Source organism: Amblyomma mixtum, chromosome 7 (assembly GCF_055824585.1).
Source record: "Amblyomma mixtum isolate Tamu chromosome 7, ASM5582458v1, whole genome shotgun sequence".
Taxonomy (NCBI): Eukaryota; Metazoa; Arthropoda; class Arachnida; order Ixodida; family Ixodidae; genus Amblyomma; species Amblyomma mixtum.
The window spans coordinates 7,634,176-7,655,875 of record NC_143018.1 but is presented as its reverse complement, the minus strand read 5'-3'; the positions used below and the strand labels follow the sequence as shown (position 1 = coordinate 7,655,875).

Sequence of the window (21,700 nt, the reverse complement as noted above, 5' to 3'; positions counted from 1 at the left end):
CACGAGTGACAATTTAGAGGCTTGAATACGTCGCGACAAAGAAACTGCGCTGCAGTTGGGCTACGAGCAGATCGAGCACATTCGGTGTGGCTCAGGCGGACTAGTTGTGGCTGCAGTGTATATGGTGCTTGGCGGCGGTACACCCTCTCATTGTCCATTTATTTTCACACCACTTGTAGCTTTCGTCATGACTGACTGACATAAAGACCAAACGGAACGCAAATCAAATGAATCGATACAAATGTCGGTCCTTCTAACGTGTTTCTCTTACGGTGCGTTTTGGCGTGTCTCTCGAGTAGCTCTAGTTTCAAATCTTATTCATAGACAAACCAGCCTGAAGACAGATGTTTTTTCTTGAAATACCTTCCCTTTCTTCCGTTCAGGTCAGCAGTCAACAGAACCTTCGTCATTTTCGGAGCTCCCGGAGAGAAATCGATCCCCACTGATCACCCACGCAAGTGGACGGAGAGCAGACGCGGAACGGGATCCAATGGCGAACCCAGGTGCGCCATCTCCCTCCGCAGGGCAATTAGAAGGCCCCAAGGACACGGGTGCTGCCGCTGGTGCAACAACAGCAGAGCCCAAGCAGCGAAAGCGTGGAAAGCGTCCGACAAATAAGTCTCGCATGCTTTCAGAAGACCCCACGGCGGTGCGCACCACAACTACCCACGTCCGGCGACACAAGCGGAAATCTGCCAAAGACGCAGCTGGTCGCGACGAGAACGAGGGAAAGCCCGGCGAAGTTCCGCCTGTGCTTTCCTTGGAAGCTGAAAATGAACCAGAGCGACAGAGGGAAGGTAGTGTGAGCCCACCGTCCGGGATTAAGTCGCCCGAGGTCCGCGAGGGAGCAGCGGATGCAGGAAGGCAAGGCACGCTCCAGGTGGGACCCCAGCCATCGATGGTCTCCGCTCTGCGCGCGGACGATGACGCTGAGGGCGGCGCCAAGGAAACCGTCGGGAACGCGGACCCCGCCGGAGCTATCTCGCCACTTCCAGCTGAAGATGCGAACATCCCCGGGGAGCCTGGTGCTGGCGCTGAAGATCTGCTATCTGAACAAAACGCACTGGAAAGAAGGAAAGAACGCAGAATGCAGCTCAAACGCGCCAGCTGCGTCAGTTTTCAGTCGCCAGAAGAATACCACGTCGAGAACGGCAACGACGCGCCGCCCTCACAGTCCCCGACGAGGAGAACCAGCCGAAGTCGCTTCCGAATGTCGGAGGGCGAAATGCGGTCTTTGTACTCGGTTGTAGCACTCAAGGACCTGGCAAGTACCGCTTCAACTATGAGTCGCGTGATGCGAGACCTATAGCTGATGTGTAGCTCAGCCCGGTAAAGCCTGCCCTGTGAAGCCACGCGGCACATACTTCCTATCCAGGGCGTACCTAAATTGAATCGTATACAGTAAATCTAATAAACTATGATGCATTATTTGTTTGATATCTAAATTTCTTTTATGTCCGGAATGCCGACTTAGCATCGACCGGCTGGGTCCCCCTGTTCACTGAAAATGAAAACCTGCGCTCTCATGAATTCATTCATGACCAGGAACGTACGCGCGACGCTGGTCGAATCTACAGCGGATGCATGTAGGTGAGATTCATTGGAAATTAAACCAAGGAGGGAATGAGATGCGCAGTCGAGTAAAGTATCCATGGTCTCGGTAAGGTCCTTATCCCCCCTTACTTGTCCCCCTTTACATTAAAATCGCCAGCTTTGCCGATGATTTTCCCTTTCCGACAAGCCCCGATGGTTGCTACAGCCTAATGTGATATGCCACAATTGCTGCTTCAGCGTATAAATCAGCACAGAATGATTTCCCCACAACTGATCCACTAGCAAGACGTAGGGACACAACCTCTGGCGTTGCTGCATCTACGAAACTTGTGCCACGCGAAGGCATCCGACGAGGTCTTTTCATCTGGTTACGCTGATGCATGCATGTGCGTCTTACGGCTAATAAAAAGCATCACGCGATTACAACAAAACTGCCTGCCCCAATGGTTGCGCTCTGCATTATATTGATTACAGTTTATTTTTTAACTCATTTTACCCTCAGGGCAAAGCATTACAGAGAGGAGTGGGTAATACATAATAACACTGAATACAAATAACAGCAGAGAACAATAAATTGCCAAAACATAAATAAGTCAGAATAAGTGATAAACACAATTTATCATTCAATAGAAGCAGGAACAGCAGTCCGAAACAATACAGGGTCAGGAATTGTGGCAACTGAAGAAGGAAGGTGGTTCCAGTCATATGACGTGAGAGGAGTAAAAGAATCCGAGAATGTTTTAGTTTTGCATGTAGAAATGCCTACCTTATGTATGTGATCTGTGCGGCGTGAAATATATGAAGGGGGAGAAAGTAACTCGCAGCGAATGGACTCGTGATGAAATATTTTGTGAAAAAGGCACAGGCGTGCAATTTTGCGTCGTGATGCAAGTGAAGTTAGGCCCAATGTAGCCTTCATAGCCGTTAAGCTTGACGCCGGAAGTCAGAGAGAATAAAGCGCGCTGATTTGTGTTGTACCATCTCCCGTTGGTCGACCAAACTCTTAACACCAGGGTCCCAGATTGATGACGCATATTCTAGTTGTGAACGTACGAGTGTGGTATAGAGTAGTTGTGGTAAAGAGTGGGCGTGGTATCGTTTCGGCCATGGCTTGCAGGCGACCACGCTGAAGAGCGAGACGGCCGAGCGAGTCCAGCCACCCAGCCAGCCACTCATGGGTGCGATAAAGGGCACACGTCACCGCTCTCTATGGCTGGTGGCGTTGGCGGCCTCCCTGGTGGGGGCATTGGCGCTTTTCCTGTTAATCGGCCACCGCTTTGACGGCGCGGACAAGCGCGTCTGCTCTTCGGACGCGTGTGAGCAGCTGACGGCGTCCTTCGAGGGCATGCTCAACTACAGCGTGGACCCGTGCGTCGACCTGAACGCGTTCGTCTGCTCCCAGCGGCTCAGGGTATCCAGTGCCGAGCGAGGGTCGCGGTCTTTCGTGGCGCACCAGATCAAGGAGTACGAGCTCGACATGGTGCAGATATTCATTAATGACAAAGCCACCTTCACGGCTTCCAAGTGAGTTGCACAAGGGCCCAGGACCAAGTTTGTCTTCCGTGTCAAGCAGAATCCAGTACGACCGAGTCTGGCCCAGCCTACGCCAGAGATTATTCTCTAATGTTGTCACTCCAGAACTGGTTCTGTCGAAGGAAGGATCTGAGCAATACAAGGCATTGTAGTGTTGTTACAAGGCCATGTACCAAAATTCTAGAAAAAATTGGCAGTGGCTTAGCTCTGGTTAAGCCTGGATATACAAGCGAAAAGCTGCAGTTATGCTTTGTTTGACGTCATGGCTGTGGCAGTTCGCGCACAATGCACTGGGAGCACTACGATAGCGGTGTAGATTTTGAGCCAACTCCCTCGCTACCACTTCTCGGTCTTCTTTTCTTCCTTCCATGGCGAATGTCTGCGCCTCTTCTGTGGCCGCCGCCGCCGCACACGCATTCTCGCAACCTTCTCCTCTTGGGACGGCGGCGGCAGCGGCGAAGGGTAAACCGGTGGCGAGGAGAACGGACGGGGTGGCGAGGAGGAGGAAGGGCGCGCCGCGGCGTCGCCCAGGGGTGGCCCACGCGAAGCGCGGTGTTGACGAGCCTAGTGAAGCTTTTCGCTTCAAAAGCAATTCTGACGACAGAAAATATTTTGTTGTGTTTGTCGACAGGGAATGCTGGCGTTGGTACGTATACTATGGTATTCTCCTTTAGATGAAAACAAGCGTAACTCGAAAACGAAACACACTTTTACACCGTTTTTTCACTTCAGTGAGGCAATAATGGGGACTGTGCTTCAGAGCAATTTTCAGGAGAAAAAATTCCAATTTGTGCTTGTGGTTTTACGCGGTATGTGCGACAAATATTGTTGGCGCAACACATATTATAGCAGCAGCATTACATAGGCCCTATTTCCCGGATTTTCGTGGCAGCTAGCACTCTACGATATTAAAACAGTTAACATGCTTCAGTCATTAATGTGCAGGAGAAGGCTTAACACGGCGCCAGACTTCAAGCATCCACACCTCTCTCCACGAGGGGAATTCAGCGGAGGAAACCAAACTGAGTGTGACCAACTAAATGCTCTTGTGCGTATTTTGTGCTTTGACATTAAGTATCAACCACGGCAAAATTCGCGTCCGCCAAAATGCAGTGGCGTTCGCCCGTGCCGTAAATAAGACGACTGAATTGTACGAGATAATAGAGAGGCGGTGAGTACTGCCATGCGGCAAACATGGTAAGGTGACTGCTACGGCATCACAAATATAGCTAAGCAAGCTATAGCTATGATAGATGTAACATTAAGAGATCGGAAGAGGGCGGAGTGGGTGAGAGAACAAACGCGGATTAATGACATCTTAGTAAAAATCAAGAGGAAGAAGTGGGCTTGGGCATGGCATGTAATGCGAAGGCAAGATAACCGCTGGTCCTTAAGGTTAACGGAGTGGATTACAAGGTAAGGCAAGCACAGCAGGGGGCGGCAGAAAGTTAGGTGGGCGGATGAGATTAAGAAATTTGCAGGAATACAGTGGCCGCAACTGGCAAAGGACAGGGTTAATTGGAGAGACATGGGAGAGGCCTTTGCCCTGCAGTGGGCGTAGTCAGGCTGATGATGATGATGAAGCTTCGCAGTGGTAGAAGCGGTGACGTGTTACTGTATAGGCCTAACGCCTGCACGACGGGGCTGAAACACCCTCCTGACGTACGAGGCCACAACCAACTTCTTGGTTTTGTGGCGACCGACCGTTTTTTCCCCTCGTTGAAATCGGTTCCGTACCGAGTGCTTTCCGCCGGAAAGAAGGCTGTGGCGACGGATTTTTTTCGTCTTTACGCTGGATGCCCGAGAGTGAATGTACCCCGTCAGCTACTTGAAGAAATTCTTCGGCGCGGCAGACAAAGGACAAGGCGTAGAAAACACACCACAGAGCGCCAACTAACAACTGATTTTATTGAAACCCGCGTCAACGAATATATACACTGCAAAGAATGCGGCTGTTTCCCGCTTTTCAGCGCTGCAGTTATTTTAGACCACAAAAAAGACCGTCTTGAAAGAGAAATTTTTGAAGCAGCAGTCATTCTTCGTGCGGGGACAAACACATGCGTGAGCAATCCATTTGTGACGCTGCTCGAGAAAGAATTAGAATTTCTACCGAAATGATTAGATTTGGTGCAAGACGATGTTCGCTTGTGTCACGTGTGCCGTGTGTTTGGCAATCATTTTCTACCTAGTGCTCTCTTCACTGTATTTTATCGTTTTTTTGTCATTGATGAGCGCAAAGCATATATTCGTTGACGCGGGTTTCAATAAAATCAGTTAGTTGGCGCTCTGTGGTGTGTTTTCTACGTCTCGTCCTTTTCTGCCGCGCCGAAGAATTTTATTTTTTTTATTTATTGATACCCTCAGGGTGAGAACATTACAGAGGGGAGTGGGTTAATACAACGATATATACGAACACAGCAAAAATTTCACAATATAAGTAACAAATAACGTGAATGTCTGGAATATAACTGGAACAGTGTTAAGTCTGCGGGCATACAACAGGATGAATGATTACAACCTAAGAGACAGCTACGACAGGAACCCTACATCTGCGCACCACCACCACGCATCTCCCTCCGCACCGGCCATCAGCAGCAAGTGTCACGACCTCGCGCCCGCACCACTACATTTTCTTCATCATTCTTCCCCCGGACCGCGAACGACTGGAACGGCCTTCCCCGAGAACTTGCTGCTATCACATGCCAATCATTGTTCATCGAAGAAATCACGCGTGTACTTGCCCAGTGATAATCTTATATTTGTATAACTTTCAACTTATCTGTTAGTCATTCTGTTTTTCATTTCTGTGTGCCCCACCCCTTATGTAATACCCTCTAACGAGGGTCTTTAAGGTATTAAAGTGAAGTGAAGTGAAGTTTCTAATTGTAATATCACATGTCAGTACACAAAAAAACAGCAAAAATACAAATTAAAGAAACTAGGAAGGTGATCTGTTATACAGTACAAAACTTGTTAGTAGCTACATATTGCGTATGGCTGACTGAAATAATGAAGGTTGGGTGATCATTGCAATAGAGGAGGGAAGGCGATTCCAGTCTACTGATGTGCGGGGAAGGAATGAATCGGAAAATTTTTTAGTATTGCATTTCTTGAAGTTTGGTTCACCAACTGGCCTGCAAGACAACCCTTCTAACCCCGTCAGCTATATGCACTTGCATGGGCCCAGCACTGACCGGCCCCTCCTATCTGTGCAGGATGGTGACGGACTTCTTGCTAGAGTGCACCGACAGCTCCGAGACGTCCTCTGCCGCGGACAGTATCATAGACTTCTTCGACCTGGTGGCCGTGCCGTGGCCATTTCTCCGCTCGAGCACAGTTGAGCTCCACCCCTTGGAGACCGCTTTGGCCCTGAGCCTTAAATGGGGCATCGACACCTGGTTTCGAGCCTACCTCCATTCAGCCGACCCCGAGGGCGCGCCCGCCTTGTTGATTGAGGCACGTAGGCTAATCTAACGGAGATCGAAGCTCATTTGGGAAGCCGGTCAGAGCGTATCTCAGCAGGAACTGCTGTGTCTGTCATACATGAAAGCATGCACGATTTGTTGAGACAAAGCTGGCAGCAGTATGAAAATTTTGATGTCACTGCTGACAAACTGCGAAATTGGACGGTTGCACTGAATGCCCTTTGGGCTGGCTTGTACAGGACTGCCTGTAAGTGCACAGAAGAGGATGATGTGAGAAAGACGATGCAGAGACTGGCGACAGTTTATATCGTCGTCCTTCTGTCATCGTATTGATGTAGAGGCCTTTATAGCACCAACAAAGACAGGGACGAGAGAGAATGCGTGTGTGTCGCCTCTCATGTCCTTGTCTTTGCAAACCCCTCTACTTCAAGATGAACTATACCAACTCGTCCAACAGGAAGTTTTAATGCCATCGTCTCGGGTGCGCTTACTATTTACTTCGCAAGGCCATCTACTTTCCTAAATTCTATCGCATACATATCTGTGACCATTAGATTTCTTCCAATGCGTATATATTAGCGGACTCGGGCTAACTACACAACATAGTCAACCGCTGAACAGCATCCATTTTTGCAGCAAAAAACTTGATATACGCTTTATTTGTAGTATTGTTAATTGTAGTGGAAACCATAGTGTGCGCGTCCTTAGTGCCTGGCACTCTATACGAACGAAATTAAGGTTTATGGCTTACGGGATTCAACGTCAAAGAGCTGCTCAGACTAGGAGGGACAAGGTGTTAAGGGGGCCCAGAAACAGAATCTTAGTTGACTGTTTTGCCTGTTGAACGCATACAATGAGTTACAATGGTGCTATTAGCGACGGTAATACCGCATATATTCCGTTTTTTAATATTTTAATGTCCTCCCAAAAACAAATTCACTGCTCTGATAGTGTCCCCACACAGTGGCGGGTTTTAGCAGCGGATATGACATCACCTGGCGCGAGCTTGATGATTGGACAAACAGTAAATATACTGCAAATAGTGTGAATAAATAGAGACACATTTCGTCACCTGTCTGCGTTTTATATTAGATCAACAACTTGTTTGTCTTAGGTAAAATTCCTGCAAAGCAAGTAAAATAAAAATACACCACCAGGGGCTCTGGCATGCAAACGACGCTGCCAGTCTCAGCAAGAACGAGTTAGAGAGCAGGCAACCATGGAGTGCAAACTTCCGCGACGTGCTCTGGCAGGCTGTTTTGATTGGTTGCGCCAGGTGCCGTCATAGGGAGAGCGAAATAGGAGTGGGAAGCCCCGCCAAAATAGAATTGAGGGCAGCGTTTTGCTTGCTTGTATTTTGAAATTTCATCATTGAATAACTCCCGTTCCTGTGCATCGATTCCTGTAATTCTTTTTAAGTCAGCATCTGTGTGACATAAAGAACCCACCTGAAGTATAGCCGGTATCCCCCCAAGTAGTGTTTCGCAGCCCCTTTAAGCTCCTAATTTCGACCACCTGAGGTTCCTCTGAGCTTGCACAGTACGCGGATGTCTTCCATCTCGCTTCCATCGAAACACGGCCTCCGTCTCCGGGATCCAACCAGGGTCCTTGGGCCACCACGGTGTGGCAAACCATACGAATGGCGCGGCTAATCTTCGTGCGTCGATCTTCTGGGATAAACCAATATTAACTAGCACAACGCATGATGGCCGCTATTACAATGAAGCTGAAATTATACAGCACTGTTGCGTCTTTTTTAAAGCGACAGTGAGGACGACTCTATTGAATTATTGCTTTCAGTAAAAAGTAATTATATACTTCCTTCTAACTATATGGTTGCTTGTCCAGCGGCAAGCGACACATTTATTGGCTTGGAAATTGTATTTAAAAATCTTCTCGCCAAGTGACTGAACCTCGGGACGTCCTCACCGAAAAGGATGGGGTGCCACACTGTTTTGAAGTGACGTAGCTTCTCCGATCCACGGCATAAATCAGTATCAGTGCATACATTTTACTTCCGAAGTCTACTGGCGATGGTGACACCTCAATTCACTTCATTTCTTCTAGCTTATGTAAGCTCCGTTTTGGGTGAGAGTGGTCTCCTTACGATCAGAACGCGGTACTTTGTCGATGCAGGCCAGCTTCTATCAGCCCTCAGTATTAGTTTAAGATGAGGATGGTTCGAGGTAAAACTTTTTTATTTATTTGTTTAGTCATAGTGTAGGCCAGCACAGGCCAATACAGGACCGGGCTGATAAAAAGACTGAAATGGAAGCACAGAAACAAAAACTACAACAACTGTTATCAGTGCAAAAGGAAGGCAACAGAACGGCAGTGCAGAGCAGAGACACTCGAACAGACTTTGACATCGGCTGCAGAACTGGATCTCCTCTGTGTCTCCTTGCGCAAGTATCTGCTAAATCAAAGCAGTAGTGCTCAAACTACTCAGGGCAGGTATAATAACACCATGAAGGCGATTGAGCACGAGGTCAGCATTGACCGCGCTTGATGCCCTTCTTGCGCAGGCCGCGGCTCAGGCTTCGACTTGGCTCGACTTCGTGCGGACCTTGGAAGAGGTCGGCAGCCGACGGAAGTACTTCGAGCTGTTCCACGAGCGTTACAAGGCGCCGCTGCCGGAAGCCCGAAGCATCGAGCTACGGCTTGCCATCGAAAGGGCCGTGCTGTCCACCCTGGACGCCGTGCGGTCACCTGGGACCCTGGAACGGCCCGTGATTGCCCGCCTGGCCACGCTCGCCAATTACGTCCGCAACAGCACCGTCGACAACTGGCTCGAGCCGGTGAAGAACGCGCCGGGCGGACACGCTGCGGACGAGACGACCCTGGTGTCCGTGCAAGACGTGCGCCTTGTGAGGGCGGTCGACCAGCTGCTTTCCGAATACAGCGCGGATGACCTGATGCAGCACCTGTCCTGGTGGCTCCTACAGATCCTCATCGTCATCGGATCGCCTCAGGATTACGTCCTCATAGCCGGCAGCCAAGAGGTGGGCTTCATGAGTTTCGCACAGAAACTGGCATCATTCTTAGCAGAGCCCGAAGACACCTTGCAGGACCAGTGCATTCGTGGCAGCGTCGGCTGATATAGCCAGGCCTTTGGAAATTTTCAGGCTTTCACTTTCATGAAATGACGTAAATTCATGAGTCACATTACCTCTCGGTCGAGTGACCGATAATATTCGGTCATGCACCACGTGACCGGTTGGGTCTGGTTCACTGGTGTAGCCGTGACATTTTTTTCTTCTTTCTAATCCTCCGAATGCAATCTAGACATTCCTCTGACCCTGAAAATCAGGTTTGTCACATTTCAAAACGCCTCAAATTTTTCTTCGTTTCAACTTTTATTGGTCGTCTAAGACGCCTGTATTTGTACTAAATGCAAAAGAGCGGCCATTGTGGAATAGTGATTGAGCTTAAGAACGTTGGGACTAACTACTGATGAGTTACCACAATTGTGAGTTATTTACGATTTTAAGATTTAGGCGTTCAGTTATTCAATGGAAGCCCGTCAGTAGCTGGGATCATTTCTCAAGAGAGGGTATGAGGAATAAATACGACGCTTGTTCGAACAAACGCTAAGTTCAAAAATAGGCTAGCATAACAGAAGCCTCTACCCAGATTAGCCAGCATGGCTGAATCGCAAAACCCTCTGTGTCACTAAATCTTCGGAGGAAGTCGCGGTCGACCAATTAGGCACCAGTGTTCTGAAATAGCATTCTTCGCTGTGACAGCGAGCGTCGCTTGGGGGAAGAGTTCCACGTGCGAGCAGCAAAGCCATGCGTTCCACGAACAGTGACGAGAAACGCGCGGAAAAGACGCTTCCCATGTGAAATAAATACAACAGACATTTGTGAAGCCGTGAAGGGGACCTGAATTAGGCTTAGGAGGTCCCTAAGCGTATTAGTTGTACGATGTACTGTACTGAAAATGTGTTCGGATATGCCTATAGTGGTTTCCACTGCTGTCAAGGTTGGGATGGCCTTGTCAGGCGAAAATGCCTTTAGCCTTCTCACCCAGGACAAATTTTGTATATTTTTTGTTCCAAATAAACTCTTCGACTACTGCTACTAATACTGAAACTCCCCTTAAGCAACTGCGCAGATTTCGCGCCACATATCGCTGCTTCTTGTCTCTTGGAAGACCGCAACTCGAAACTAGCTCACGCGGACAGATGTGTAGCAAAAGCGGCAGAATATGGAGATATGCTGGGGGGGGGGGGGGGGGGGGGGGGTTAAAAACCGATTGGTGCGTAGGGCCAAGTAACCAGCGTATTTGCTTCCGCGAGTGTTTTAGGCCACCTAGAAACCTCGCTTAACGCCTTGCGACATTTACGAGACAAGGTTCACTGCGTCTCTCCCAGGTGGCAGCAAAGGAGGTGAAGGTGGAGTGCTACAGGATGATGGCGGCGAGGTTCGGCCTGCTGCTGTCCTCCGAGAGCGCCGTCTATTTCTTCACCCGAGACTCGCGGCACAGCGTGGAGGTGTTCCTCAGGGGGCTGCTCGACTTCCTGGGGCGCGCCGCTGCCAAGACAACGCAGCTCAGCGAGAAGGCCAAGGTGGCGATCGCCAAAAGAATCCAACACCTCGATGTATGGGTGCCACGGACAAGTACCACTTTCCCTTATCATATCGGGATGATGGTGCCAGAGGCTTGTTAATGCCAAATCGCTTAATCACTTCCATCTCTTGCTGCAAGACGTTCTAAGCTGCGTTTTGGAGAAGAACGGTAAAAATTTAGACGCCGACCATAAAATAAACAAGGAACTTGACAATGAAATGACACAAGGAGTCACAATAGTTCAAATGCTCTCCAAAAGAGACCGCAGGGATCACGTGGAGAGATACTGCGGCAAGAACGTTTACACAACGAGTACGCAACACAACTGCTTTTGTGGAATCTGTGGAAAAAGTCAGGTCGTGCAACTCTCTGCATTCCCTTGTCGTTCCCCCCGAAACGTGCCGTATGCAACCGGAATAGGCGAGTCCATGGTCCTCATTCTACGACATTGAAAATTCATATCGCCCTTGTTGCGGCAAGCAAACTGGGGCTTTGGTGAACGTAAAAGGCGTTCATCCCAAATCAAAATACATTGGTGCCGTTTACAGCATCCCGTGTTCAGGATGCGACTACGTCTACCTTGACGAGACTTGTGAGTCTGAGAGGCGTCTAAAAGAGCCCAATAGTGATGTTCGCCACAAAAAAAGTGGAGTCTAGTCATATCGCCGAGCAGTCTGTGTCTGCGTATGGACACTCCTGCGTTGTTTTCTAGAAGAGTGCGGTGAGGGGCTAGTTGGTACGACATAATGAGAACAAAAAGTAACTGCGCAAAAGGACGGGACAAGAGTCAGTTACTTGCGCAGTTACTTTTGCGCAGTTACTTTTGCGCAGTTACTTTTTGTTCTCATTACCTGCGTTGTTTGCTGTGTTATTTGTGTACATTACTAGCTTTAATTCATTATTACATTTATTTTGTTTCAAATGCCTGTGCCATATTTTTATGCTTGTATCGCCCCCCCCCCCCCCCCCTATGTAATACCCTCGCACGAGGGCCCTTAGGGGTATTGCAAATAAATAAATAAATAAATAAATAAATAAATAAATAAATAAATAAATAAATAAATAAATAAATAAATAAATAAACTGCGACAGCATTTCTTGCCTCGGGAGAGGCGTGTACACAGGACCTATCATGAGAGCCTGCAGGCAGAGCGCGCCATCAGAGCGTGTCCGCATCAACTGTCAGTCATCCATTACAGCGGTAATTAATGGAATAGTTGAACAAATAACTAGGTATGAATTATTAATTTGGCAAAATGATTAATTAAACGTGTTATTAATGCAACGAACAAAATTATTAGTTGGTTCGAATAGATGAATTAGATATTTACTGCATTGATTAAGTAAACAATTAAATTCAATTGCATCGAAGTCCCCAAAGGTTAACGCGTTATTTTGGTAATTAGTTAATCGACCTAATTAGTTAAATATGTGAATTAATTTACAAATTTATCGGTAATTTCATCGATTTGACGAATATTGCGCATGGAATAACAAAAAGAAAGCCTTTCTGATTGAATTTCTTTGAAGGAGAAATGCTAGAGGCCCGTGTACTGTGCGATGCCAGTGCACGTGAAAGAACCCCAGGTGGTCGAAATTTCCGAAGCCCTCCACTACGGCGTCTCTCATAGCCCGAGTCGCTTTGGGACGTTAAACCCCATAAACCAAACCAAACCAAACCTTTCTGATTCTGCTTCAGAACCTCCCACTACGACGTCCCTCATAGCCTGAGTCGCTTTGGGACGTTAAACCCCATAAACCAAACCAAACCAAACCTTTCTGATTCGGCTTCAGAACCTCCCAAGTGCTCTTGTTTTTTTTCTACTGTCGGCAAATCCCCCAAACTTATCCCTTCACGCTTTTGCCCCAAAGGTCACTGTATGGCCGCTGAGAGTTGACGGCTCCAACGAGACGCTGTGGCAGTTGTACGAGCATTTCTGCGAGTCGTGTCACCTGTCTGGCAACGTTAGCAGCGTCCCACCGTCGCGGTCCTCGACCAACGACAGCAGTCGGCGTGCGATGCTCTTGGACAACTGGCTGCACGCCAACATGGAGTTCTGGACCCTGACCGCCGCTGAGCGGGAGCTGATGCAGACGTCGTGGCACGGCGACGCGCTCGACACGTTTCGGTACGAGCCGCTCACCAACCGGCTGCGGGTATCGCACGCTGCCCTGCTCCACCCGTTCTACCACCCGCCCAGCGACGAGGTCCTTCCGGCCAACTTCGGAGGACTCGGGGCCGCCTTCCTCGCTCACGCGCTGCTGATGTTCGTGGCCCCGGTGAGTCTGCAGCAATCAGAACATCGCGCCATGAGACACGCCGTAGTGAAGGGCTCCGGAAATTTAGAACCCCAGGTGGTCGACATTTCCGGAGCCCTTCACTACGGCGTCTCTCATAGCCTCAGTTGCTTTGGGACGTTAAACTCCAATAAACCAAACCAAACATCGCGCCGCCTGTTTAACCTCCTCAGCATTCAGCGTATGCATGGATCGACCTTGGCATTTAATTAATCTTTTCTTCCATCTGCAATAGAAAATTGGAACCTGCTACCCGGGAACAAACGCGGGTTAATGACATCTTAGTTGAAATCAGGAGGAAGAAATGGGCTTGGGCAGGGCATGTAATGTGAAGTCAATATAACTAAGGGTAACGGAGTGGATTCGAAGAGAAGGCAAGCGTAGCAGGGGGCGGCAGAAAGTTAGGTGGGCGGATGAGATTAAGAAGTTTGCGGGGATACAGTGGCGGCAACTGGCAAAGGACAGGGTTAGTTAGAGAGACATGGGAGAGGCCTTTGCCCTGCAGTGGGTGTAGTCAGGCTGATGATGACGATGATGACCCGACTGCATTGTTAACAAGCGCGACGCTGCTAAATTTCGACAGGCATTAATTAATCACTGTAATGAATAAAAGATACGGCCCATTTGTTTCAAACTTCACCCAGTTGCACTTATTCTTTTTCTTGTTGTTTTTACCGCTTAATTCAGCCTTTCGCCATTCATTATTGACCAACGTTGTATTTTGATGTATCGTTTTTTCATTTTATTGTATTGCATTATGTTTTGTTGTATTAACGTATTATTCTCACTTGTATTTGCTTTGCCCCCCCCCCCCCCCCCCCCTCCTTATGTAATGCCTCAACAGAGGCCTTTAAGGGTAAAATAAATGATGATGATGATGAACTAGAGGGAACGGAGAATAATGCACAGTGCTTATGCAGCTTTTTATGTAGAGGGAACCACCCTTTCGGCCCAGAGGCAGACGAGATCTTGCTGAAACTCTGCTATGGGATCTTGATATGGGAACAACAACAACACCGAACTACAACGAGCTATAGTTCTTTTACAAAAACGCATTCTTCGTTTATCAAGCAATTACCATGGCCGTTACGCAGATCTTGCAACAGCTCCATTATTCCAGCGTTATTCACTTCTTCGCGCCAACAGAATTTATTATAAGAAGCTTCTGCTTACAGTACACAAAGAGAAATTATTCTCTAAAACATCCAATCCAGATACATCTCGGCACCTTCTACGGCGAAGCATAAGACACATGCCGAAAACAAGAACAAATTACGGAAAGCAGACATTCTTATATAAGTCAACTGAAATATTAGATAAGGTTGAGGAATTGGTAGATTTTATCGCTTCACTGGGTACTTTCAAAAAAGAGCTTACCACATTGCTACTAAACGATGCTCTTTCCTCTTCTTGATGACTTTCATTCTGTTCCTTTTCTGCTTGTTTGTATACGTACGTATATCCATTCACAAAATGAATATGTAGAGTGCAGTTGTGATATGTGAGCATTGTGGCTGTGTAATGTGTATTATATGCAAGTGTAATATGTGTGTACTTATGTAAATTCTGCACTTTTGCCGTTTATATGCATTTCCTTCTGATATCACTGCTGTCGAAACTGTTTACTGTAGCGGGCTGGGACCTTTCGTCAGGTACTTGGTACCTTTAGTCCCAGTCTCCACTCGCGATGACGAGAAATAAAGTTGAAGTTCAAGATCTTGCCCTTCGAAGATGTTGGCCAACTGACTGAGGCATTCCTTCCGTTTGAGGCATTCCCCCTGCTGTTTGCCTCCCGCGTTGAGTGTTTATTTGTAGAGAGAGCATGGGTGTCTTGTTGAGTCATGACGTACGTCGGTAGCGCTTAACTTCTGGTGCTTCGACGCTAAAAGACGCAACGCATTGTGTATTCTTAAACCACTTCCCCTTTGCTAAACGAAGGGGTAAACGCTGCTAACGCGCCACATTTCATGTCTGCATAGTACTAGTGCATGGCTTAACCTTTGACGGGGCTGCTCGCAGAACCATTACGAGTGCCTGCAGCTGAATTCAAACAAAAATTCAGGGGGCACTTTGGCTCTCTAAAGTGCTGCAAGGCGAAAGCGTTTCCTGGCGCACTGTTTGTTTATATTTACTTTTTTATCTTTCATATTTTGTTTTTCTTTTATTTTTTTATTTTTGCTCCTTTTTATTTTCATTTCTTACTTTTTTGTTTCTATTTTTGTTTATTTTCTTAATTTTATTTTTATTTTTCCTTTCCTTCGCTTTATTTCCTTTATTTTGTTTATGAAACCCATGCATTCACTAGATGCGCATTTATTCATGCTCGAACCTTGAGCCTTCGTGGCGGAGTGGTAGCGTCTCCGTTTCAAATGCCAAAGGCCCTGGTTCTATTCCCACCCTCGGCGCAGTTTCTTTTTAAGCAGTGACGCCGAAAGGCGGACAAATCTGCCGACGCGTCTGTCGACACGGCTGCCTACAGCATCTGTCGACGCGGCTGCCGACAGCGTCTGTCGACGCGTCTGTCGACACGGCTGAAGACAGCGTCTGCTAACCACAGTATGAGGCATTAAAGGCTTTCGCCTTAAAAACATAAAGTTGGCGCGCAAAACAAACTGCATTTAACACAACGCCACCCCACTAACCAAAAGAACTACACGGTGCATGGAATGTTTGGAGCTTCGGTTAAACCCAGCAGTGCATGAATGATGAATGAGCATTTACTCATGCGCCTAGCTACATCCCAACAACGACCAGGGAAACCCGCATTCCTGGACCGGATCGAGCGACGGGACGTGAATTCTACACCAAAGAGAGTCCCTGTTATCGAGTGGCAGAAATCGACTCAAATTTTTATTGCCAAAAACGTTTTTGGCTCAGCCTTTCTCGCAGAAATTATCGGAGCCCTGCCGAGCCCTTCTAAGCAGAATCTGAAATAGTTCACTACGTGTTTTTGCAAGTTTGCGTGGTCGTTATGCTAATGAAAACAAACCTTAGGACAGAACCAATGAAAATGGGGTAGTTTGTGCTTGTTTATTTATTTTTTGTAATACCCTCAGGGCCCTGGCCGGGCGTTACAGAGGGGAGAGGAATGCATAAAATTAGAGGATTAAGAGAAAAACGCAGACATGCATACAACGCCATGCAAGTGAAAAATAACAAACAGTGCAAAAATGATTAATTATAGGAACACTAAAATATACAGTGACACGAAAACATATTAAGCAACACAAAAAATGATTAGGAACACCAAAATGAGCTATTAGAGCATTTTTGAACGAGATAATGTGTGTTATAGACAATAGCGCGTAGGGAAGGTGGTTCCACTCATTAATTGAACGCGGGAGGAAGGAATTGTCATTTGTGTGGCATGAAAAAGATCCAGTTTTATGACGATGATCTACACGACGTGAGGTATAAGAGGGCCGCTGAAGCAAATGATCGTGAAGTGTGTTGTGATAGTATATTTTATGTAGCCGCCATAGTCGTAGTATCTGACGTCTTCATGGCAGTGGTGGCAGGTGTAACGTGTTTTTGATATTAGTTGTGCTGGCAGTACGATGATAGCTACTGAGAATGTAAGGAACACACCGATTCGGAACAGCTTCGATTGTTGGATAGTTCATCGTATTAACTACATAGTCCTAAAAACGCAAAGATCCAGCTAAAGAGAGAAGAGCACTTTTTCATGTCTCTTAAGTACTTAGACGACCAAAATAAGCGCCAGAAGGGGTTTCGCAGGAAACAGTAGTAATAGAGTTGGGCTAATTGTTGTTTGTTGTATAGCGGAGATAAGTCTGCGCAGGCGAATTCTCTCAAGTAGAGCCCAAAATAACAATTTATGGCTCGTTTTCCCCTGCTGCAGCTTGAAATACATAACAATTTCGAAAAAGTTAGCAAATTTCGGCTCCTAAATTCTCCTCACACTACGCAATTATTCCATTTTCCTCAAAGTTTACTTCTCATGTTTCCTTAAAAAGGTGAGGTTCCCCAAAAGGATAATCCCTCTAGATTACCCGCGCTAGCTTTGCGTCCTCCAAAAACCCCTTTTACACTTCCTTCGCGCTGGTTTTTTTCTTCTCTTCAAATTTAAATGGAGCTAAATTTTGAGATTAATACACAGACAGACATGACAGGATATGGGCGCTGTCCTTTCATGTCTGTGTATTCGTTTCAAAAATTTCATCATCATCATCATCATCAGCCTGGCTACGCCCACTGTAGGGAAAAGGCCTCTCCCATGCCTCTCCAATTAACCCTGTCTGTCGCCAGTTGCGGCCACCGTATCCTCGAAAACTTCTTAATCTCATCCGCCCACCTAACTTTCTGCCGCCCCCTGCTGTGCTTGCCTTATCTTGTAATCCACTCCGTTAACCTTAAGGACCAGCGGTTATCTTGCCTTCGCATTACATGCCCTGCCCAAGCCCACTTCTTCCTCTTGATTTCAACTATAGATATCATTAACCCGCGTTTGTTCCCTCACCCACTCCGCCCGCTTCCGATCTCTTAACGTTACACCTATCATTTTTCTTTCCATAACTCGCTGCGCTGTTTAAATTTGAACGAAAGAAAAGGCATCACCAACTAGCCCCGCAACGTGTTTTACTTCGCGTTGGTTACCATGTCGAATCAAGCCTGAGGGACCGGTATCGTGTGTTCTCAGAATCCGTTTCTCGTTCTCATCTCCACACACGCACGCAGGCTGCGGAGATCGGACCCGATGTGCCGCTCTCGACCTGGCCGGAATTAGGCCGCGTGGCGAACTTCACGGACAGCGCAAACTGCAGCGCCGAATTTCTGCCCAACCTGCGGGACATCGTCGCCCTGGGGCTGGCGTGGCGCGCTCTGCAGGCCACGGGAGACGCCGCCTCCATGGCGGGCACTCGGCTCGCCATCAAGGACGAACACCAGGTGCAGCACCTGTACAGCGCTGACCAGCTGTTCTTCCTCTCCTACTGCCGGAGCAGGTGCGTTTGTGCACTGGTAGACATCGAGGAACTCGCGCCATCTACTGTCCGCCGCTGTGGCTCAGTGCGTGGTTACGGCGCTCGGCTGCTGACCCGAAAGACGTCGGTTCGATCCCGGCCGCGGCGGCCGAATTTCGATGGTGGCGAAATTCTAGAGGCCCGTGTACTGCGCGATGTCGGTGCACGTTAATGAACCCCGGGTGGTCAAAATTTCCGGAGCCCTTCACTACGGCGTCCCTCATAGCCTGAGTCGCTTTGGGACGTTGTACACGGGCCTCTAGAATTTCGATGGAGGCGAAATTCTAGAGGCCCGTCTACTGTGCGATGTCAGTGCACGTTAAAGAATCCCAGGTGGTCAAAATTTCCGGAGCCCTTCACTACGGCGTCCCTCATAGCCTGAGTCACTTTCGGACGTTAAACCCCAATAAATCAAATCAAATCAAATCGCGCCATCTGCTGACCGCCAGTACTGAACTCATGGGGATATTTTAAACTTGAGTTTTTTCAGGACACTATAAGGTACCATAAGATTCTGCGGAAGCAGTGTGATTTTCATGGCCGACTCTTCGCCCTAGCTGCACTATCTGACCTATCAAATGCGCGCTGCGCCAACACACTATACCAACACCAGCTATTTCCGGCAGCCATAAAAAAATCAAGTGGATGCCCCGATAAATCGTACTTTATTAGGTGATTTCGAGTGCAAACTACCTCTTATCGTATGGTGGCAGGCGTGAAAACAAGGGGCATTTTTCCATATTTGCTGGGCTTTTGTGATCTGTGGATATCTACTCATCTTGCCGCGTGGAAAGGCCTCACACGAGCCGGTATACGATACACATTTCAAGCAGTCCGCGTGTTATGTATTAAATAAGGAAAAATAATACACAAGCAGGCTATTAATTTAAAGCCGCTTAACTGTGATGTTTAAACCTTTCCCTATTATGTTTGAGTCAATCAGATTTCTAGTTCAACCCGTATCAGCTGGAGACAACACACTGGCGAAGGAAAGATCCTTTTGGCTATACAGAAAGAGGTTTAGGTTTATGTTTATTCGGGTTTTACGTCCCAAAGCGACTGAGGCTATGAGGGACGCCGTAGTGAAGGGCTCCGGAATTTTTGACCACCTGGGGTTTTCAACGTGCACCGACATCGCATGGTACACGGGTCTCTAGAATTTCGCCTCCATCGAAATTCAACCGCCGCGGCTGGGATCGAACCCGCGTCTTTCGGGTCAGCAGCCGAGCGCCGTAACCACTGAACCACCGCGGCGGTGGTATACAGGAAGAGAAACTGTTAAACAGGTTGCGTTAAATGTCGCACGCGATATCTCCTTAGCCAGAAATGAGTAGAAACTTTAGAATACTTAAACGCGTTCAATCATCTGCTCCGAAATGAGTGGAGGAGGTGGAAAAAACGCTACTTCAGGCCAGTGCTAAATGCTGTGAAAAAGAGTGCTTGCTCCGGCAAGGCCCGTTGTTCATATGCCGAGTCTGACTGAAGCCAAGAATTCCAGGAAGAAGGATGAGAGTAAAAGAAATAAGAAGTAATGGCAGTGTCCCACAAGTACAGAATGGGTCCTGTATCTGCCGGTGCCTCCTACAGTTGGAACGGTCAGCTGTCTCACGCCATCCGAAGTTGCAGAGCATTTGTGCGGAGAGGAGAGAGAGATACAGAGAGGGGGGAAAGGCAGGGATGTTAACCAGAAAGGTTTCTGGTTTGCAACCCTGCAAGGAGAGGAGAGAACTTTGCGAATGATGTGTGCTTGTTCCGTGTTGAATGACGGGTGGGGTTTGTGTAAGATTGTGAGGTTTTCCCGCATTTCGTGGCTGTGTTACGCTATTTGCTCTTTGCATGTTGCACGATCTTCAGTTGACAGTTTGAAGTGCTATAGCCGGCGAACATCATATTTAAAGGGAAACTGCATAGGTTTTAGAAATCAACGAGATTAAGAAGGTGGAATTCGTGAATCTTGGAGGTAAAGCATGCGAAGTCTTTTTGGGCTAGCACTTGAAATATTGAAGTAATCGCTGATTAAAATCCGGACACCTTTCAAGCTTCTCCGCGGCGCACAACGCTAAGTGGGGGACGCATGATGACGTCATCGAAGGTATCAGTACATTTCCAATGCACAAACGCCCGCTTTGAAGGAAAAAAAAACCAACGCCACCGAAGACAAGCCCTGTCGAAGTTGTTTGGCAGCGTAAAATGAGTCGGGGCAGGGTGTGGCTGACGACAGCGGTAATTTGAAATATCTTCTGTGACGTCACGCCGAGTTTTCTTGCACTCCTCCGGTGCATTGAGGAGAAGCGCAAAATTCAATCGTCGATTACATCACTATTTTAGATGCTAGTGCAAAAACACTTCGCAGGCTTTATCTGAAGTCTATATAGATTTGAATCCTTGAATATCACGAAATTCTAAAAAAAGTGCTGCAGTTGCCCTTTAATAAGCGATGAAAAAATATAGTCCTTGTTTTTTCCTGTCCGTTGAGGGCACAGGTGCGAAGGAAGCCGGCGCATGGCAAGTCAACGCGGCTCGGACTGCAACGCCGCTGTGCGCAGCATTAGCGACTTTGGTCGCTCCTTCAACTGCACGCCCGGATCTCCCATGGTTCCCCAGGATGCATGTCACGTTTTCAACTTGCTCTGACGCCCGCGCCGATCCTAACGAACACTTCATTTCGCCTACCCAGTTTCATGTCCTTGCGTTTGAGAATTTCTTCCCTTCCTGTTATTTTTCCTCAGTTTATAATATTGACTCCATTATCCCGTCCTCAAATTGCTCTGAAAAGTGTAGTTGCACTCATAAACATGACAAGCACTCGTAGAGGTGTCTAATATTCCTAGAGTTGATTGATATTGCCTACCCGCTCACGCCTCTGATGCTACTTAATCGTTGACGTCTTAGTCCATTGAGCTTTTGTGTGGACTTTGACTTTCCGCAGTGGCCAAGCATGCGTTATTTTCCCTGCAATACCTTGCCGATATCGTAATCGTTTATTAGGTGGACAGCCTTCATATGTTTCGTGTTGTTCGAAGCAGAATGCAATTCAACGTGTAGGTTGTGTTTCGCAGTAGGTTGCTCTGCGGACTGTCTCAAGGCCGCCTTGTGTGTTCATCACCCACAGTGGCTCAGTAGTGGGAAACCCGCTGACCTCCAGCGCTGAAGGCGAACAGGACTGCGAGAGAGACTGTTAAAGTGAAGAGACATTTTTTTCGCAGCTTTGTTAGACTATTCTTAGTGATCGTCTCAGTGCAAGATTGTTGTGACACAGCGCCTTCAAACTCCGGAAGCTGCCCCGGATTCGGAAATTCGTTTTGCCGGTGCTTGTGTCGCAGCGGCAATATTTCT

General features: G+C 47.7%; 1 protein-coding gene across 1 annotated transcript; it reads left to right on the top strand.

Annotated features, from left to right (window-relative positions):
• The first annotated feature begins 490 nt into the window (after positions 1-490).
• LOC149334877 (neprilysin-2-like) lies at positions 491-21,041 on the top strand. Its single transcript, XM_089553684.1, has 8 exons — positions 491-1,264; positions 2,672-3,078; positions 6,303-6,543; positions 9,038-9,514; positions 10,888-11,115; positions 12,957-13,364; positions 18,081-18,346; positions 20,848-21,041. The coding sequence occupies exons 1-8, from the start codon at positions 491-493 to the stop codon at positions 20,996-20,998; spliced, it is 2,952 nt and encodes a 983-aa protein (XP_089409810.1). The 3' UTR covers positions 20,999-21,041.
• The last annotated feature ends 659 nt before the right edge of the window (positions 21,042-21,700 follow it).